Raw genomic sequence first — 5,175 nt, forward strand, 5'->3', positions numbered from 1 at the left:
AGTACTTACCAATTTAATTCACTTGTCTGCTCGGTTATTCTTTTACCCCGCCTCGGCACCAGCCAAAGTACTTCACCAATTTAATATCAAATCGGCTCTATTACCTGACATGCAGCCCGGGCGCTTTTACCGATTTAATTCACTTGTCTGCTCGGTTATTTTCCACCCAGCCAAAAGTACTTCAACAATTTGATATTGAACAGGTTCTATTATGCGAGACACAGCCTGGGCAATGTTACCGATTTAATTAATTTGTCTGCTCAGTTATATTTTACCCGGCCTCGGCACCAGTTACAGTACTTTCAACAATTTAATATTAAATCGGCTCTATTATCCGAGATGCAGCCCAGGCATTGTTACCGATTTAATTCACTTGTCTGCTCGGTTATTTTCCACCCGGTCTCAGCACCAGCCAAAGTACTTCACCAATTTAATATTAAATTGGCTCTATTATCCGAGACGCAGCTTGGGCACTTCTGCCAATTTAATTCACTTGTCTGCTTGGTTGTTTTCCACCCAGCCAAAGTACTTACCAATTTAATTCACTTGTCTGCTCGGTTATTTTTTACCCCGCCTCGGCACCAGCTAAAGTACTTCAACAATTTACTATTAAATCGGCTCTATTACCTGAGACGCAGCCCGGGCACTTTTACCAATTTAATTCACTTGTCTGCTCGGTTATTTTCCACCTGGCCTCGGCACCAGCTAAAGTACTTTAACAATTTACTATTAAGTCGGCTCTATTACCTGAGACGCAGCCCGGGCACTTCTGCCAATTTAATTCACTTGTCTGCTTGGTTGTTTTCCACCCAGCCAAAGTACTTCACCAATTTAATATTAAACACTCTGTCTGCACGGCACTCTATTTTTTCACCTCCGCCTCTTGGCACCAGCTAAAGTACTTCAACAATTTACTATTAAATCGGCTCTATTACCTGAGACGCAGCCCGGGCACTTTTACCAATTTAATTCACTTGTCTGCTCGGTTATTTTCCACCCGGCCTCGGCACCAGCTAAAGTACTTCAACAATTTACTATTAAATCGGCTCTATTACTTGAGACGCAGCCCGGGCACTTTTACCGATTTAATTCACTTGTCTGCTCGGTTATTTTTCACCCAGCCTCGGCACCAGCCAAAGTACTTCACCAATTTAATATTAAATCAGCTCTATTATCCGAGATGCAGCCCGGCCACTCTTACTGATTTAATTCACTTGTCTGCTCGGTTATATTCCACCTGGCCTTGGCACCAGCCAAAGTACTTCAACAATCTAATAGTAAATCGGCTCTATTATCCGAGACGCAGCCTGGGCACTTTTGCTGAATTAATTCACTTGTTTGCTCGGTTATTTTCCACTCGGCCTCAGCACCACTTAAAGTACTTCACCAATTTAATATTAAATCGGCTCTATTACCTGAGACGCAGCCCGGGCACTTTTGCCAATTTAATTCACTTGTCTGCTCGGTTATTTTCCACCCGGCCTCGGCACCAGCCAAAGTACTTCACCAATGTGTTGTCGTATGCCGAGAACGGTGACTTACCAAGTGCCGAGCTTGGACGCCTGGGTTCAAATTGCAGGCAGGTAAAAGATACTGGCCGACATTGTCTTCCAATGTTGGCTTGGCTTAGTGGTTACACTGGGAGGTGTACGTCATGTATGTATGCCCTGGGTTCGAATCCCAGAAGTCACTTGCAGTGATCGCAGCTCTTGTTTTTTATATTTACTATGGATCAAGTTGAAAATTTGAACTATGGAGGTAAGTTCTGCCCAGTCTGCCTCTGCTTGGCTGCTAACTTAAAGGCCCAACTGAGAAGCCGGCCTCGGTGAAGCCTCGGCTGACCATGTTCATACATTTTTGTCCACGGCCGACTCTGTGATATCTACATCTGACCAGCTGACCCTGGTAACCAGAGTCGAGGGCCCTCGGCCGACCACCAACCCAGGCCACGGTCGAAATATCAGCCGACCTTGCATAGCCTAGCTGCTAATCAGAAGTGATGGCCCTCGGCCGATCACCTACCCAGCATTGTTCAAACTGTCAGCCGACCTTGCATGGCTAGCTGCCCCCTCGGCCGATCACCTACCCAGCAATGTTTAAAACTGTCAGCCGGCCTTGCATAGCTTAGCTATCTTTCATCAGCCAAAAAACTGTCAGCCGACCTTGCATTGGTTAGCTATCAGCCGATACACAAATACAGGGACTTGACTTCCCAGCACAGCTTCCTCCTACTGATCGGTTTATGATAAATCTATGTAGCTGGCCGACCCTTCTTCACCTTGATACTGGGATCACATCAGCCAATTCATCAACACAGGGTTATTGGCCCTCATTGGCCCATCAGCAGGCCCCATCAACTATGGCCTGTTTGTATTGTTGGGGCTCTCAGTGTAGCTGGGTGATTCCTACTAACTGCCCTGAAGTCAGGGCCAAATTTTTTTGTGCAGGAAAAGGTTCGAACTGCAGACCACACGTCAGGTTTCATAAAGTACATACTTTTTTTCCTTTGAGCTATGTGACCATAGTTGTCCAGTTAGTATCTAGCCTCTGATTCTTCTCGCAAGCCTGTCCAGATTCTGTTTCTAGCATTTTGCTGATTTTTTCGAAAACCTGTCCAGTTTGTATCTATCCTAGCACCTCATTTTGAAAAATTCTGTCCGGATTGGTATCTACCATTTAGCAGGATTTTCGGGGGTCCTGGTAGGTGCAGCGAATGGAGAGGTTGATATGAGAGTTAGGGCTTTGCCCCTTGTCCAAGGCACCAATGGTACCTTGGTTGTCAGAGTGGATCAGTAAGCGGCAGTTGTGTAAGCCCATTTCTTCAAGGAAATAGATGAGGAGCTCGACGGCAACTGTTTCAAGCCAGCAGATATCCCTACTGGCAATTTTCCAGGTGGGTGAGAGCTGGAAGGATGCCCAATGGTCCCTGATGATGATGCCTATGCCCCAAGATGTGGAGGCGTCGACATAGAGGTGAAGGTCTTGGAGAGGGCCATGAGGGTGGAGAGCGTGCGTCACAGTGCCATCTTCAAGTTTTTGAAGCCACCATGTGAGATCGGACATCATGGAATGGGGTGGGTACCTCGCCAAGAGTTCATTGTTGTGGAAGGATGATGTGAAATTTGATAAGGAAGGCAGGCGAGAGCGGCCGTCAAGGTAAACAAAGGCGACGTGGCAGAGGGAGCCATGGATCTTCTCCACATCAAGTAGGTGACAACACTGGGGGCATTGGCCTATTTATTCACAGAAGATATTGAGAATAAATCAGAGATAAAATAATAAATTGTTCAGGGATAATATCAGCGAGGAAATGAAGAAGAAATTCAAATTTTCTTCTTCAATAACATCAGCATCTAACTACGGCTTAGATTGTGAATATAATAAAAATTTCTTCCGAAGATGCAAGGCTGAGGATATGGAGAAGATATTGTGACGCATCACGCCTTTCACGTGGCTTTCGGGCCTGACTCCTGATCCATTGCGCTCCGCCCTCAGACTACACTATTTTATTGCACTTTCCTAGGCCTCAGCACATGAATATCTCAAGCCTGCTAATGAACTACGAGAGGGAATACCCGCCGGAACTATCTTCTATAATGAGGAGGATGAAGGCTGATACAGATGATTGAACTGCAAGGGTTGTCCAGTGAATTCAGGACCTCATTCGCTCACCCGGTTCATCTTCTCTCCCGAAACCTATAGTCACGGTGAACTTGCCTCACTTCCGCTATGTTCCTCACCTGGCATCAGTTGCTCAGCTGGCATCGGCATCTGGAAAAGAAGGAGTCGAACACTGTCGAAGGACCAGGACCACATTAAACTCGTCACCATTGCTCTCAACACCACGCTGGAGGTTGTACGCAGGAAGGGTGAATCGGCGCCCTCTAGAGAGGGAAAGAGAGGCAAAGTTTTGTTGGGTCCGATGCCACAGTGTCGATTTACGTGATTGCAGGCCGAACCATGGAAGATCGTTGTGGGATATGTTCGGGTATGCAGGGCTGGATTGAGTGGAGGTGCGTAGGTGGATGGTGGAAGAAATGGGCAAGAGGATGGTGAAGTTGTTCAAAAGTTCTGGTCTGAGCGATATCATTCCGCTGCTGAGGTGGAAATATGAAGATAGAGCTCACAGATAGTCCCAGCTACTACTGTGTAACGTCAACATACTCATCAATCACCATCACCACCAACTCACTCACAACCACTGTGGCATTTCTCATGCTCTGATCTTCCACCGTTCTCGCGATGGTTCAAGATGGACTCTCTGGACTGAAGGTATGTGCGCCTTGTTCTGATTTTCCGTTCACTTGACTGACTCAACGATATTGATAAGTACTTGCAGTGAACATCTAATGGCACTTTCCACTCTGTGTTCTGCAACAACCCACTCCTTACAAGCTCAACAGACCCATTGCAGCCCTATCAACGCACTATTGTAGAATTCCGTCACATGATTCAAGTACATGAACTACGCCCTCCCACTACATAATACAATGACACAAACCATCCGACGCAGCTTCTGGCGTACGCTAACCACAGGAATGTTAGCGTTGAATCCTCTCATCTAGATTTCCGCTCGTGGTGCAGGTAGTTCGGCGGCTTCAAGACACAGGGTGATTCATCGACAACCGATGGATTGGGAGCAATTCACGATGGGCAAGAAGGTGAGTATGAGAGTTGCTGCTGTCTTGAAATACTGCATATTGACGCAGTTGCAGCGCTTTGGGATTCATTCCCCCCAGAAGCGGGTAATCATATCGACTCTGAGTGGCCCCCTATTTCCAGGCTCTGCACAAAGCCAACAGGGTACGCACAATATCCCTCACCCCTCCTTCGAATTTCCGCCGTATCAGCCATTTACCTTTGTATTTGTTCTAGTCCCGCCACAGCTTGGAAGGATTAATTGTATGTTACCTATATCTCCCCGAAATAGATGTACGAATCGCGAAGTCAAGGTGGAAGGATCATTTTAATTGATCCTTTTGTGGTGGCCCTGACCTCCTCTTGCTCCAATCAGATCTGACTACGTAGTAAATCCACAAACACAGAAACCCCCCAACGAATCCAGGCTAAGGATTTACGATCCGTCCAGCTAAGCTGCCATCCCACCCTATCTAGCCCACTCCCTCCCCTCCAATCAAGCCAATGACAAGCCGAAAGCCTTCTGCGACGCTCTGG

General features: G+C 46.9%; 1 protein-coding gene across 1 annotated transcript; it reads left to right on the forward strand.

Annotated features, from left to right (window-relative positions):
- Positions 1-4,628: 4,628 nt before the first annotated feature.
- On the forward strand, positions 4,629-4,970 carry LACBIDRAFT_297383 (uncharacterized protein; the record flags this gene model as incomplete). The annotated part of the gene is made up of 2 exons (XM_001880752.1): positions 4,629-4,661; positions 4,716-4,970. The coding sequence occupies 2 exons, from the start codon at positions 4,629-4,631 to the stop codon at positions 4,968-4,970; spliced, it is 288 nt and encodes a 95-aa protein (XP_001880787.1).
- Between the last annotated feature and the right edge of the window lie 205 nt (positions 4,971-5,175).

The sequence above is a fragment of the Laccaria bicolor genome, genomic scaffold, assembly GCF_000143565.1.
Source record: "Laccaria bicolor S238N-H82 LACBIscaffold_11 genomic scaffold, whole genome shotgun sequence".
Classification (NCBI taxonomy): Eukaryota; Fungi; Basidiomycota; class Agaricomycetes; order Agaricales; family Hydnangiaceae; genus Laccaria; species Laccaria bicolor.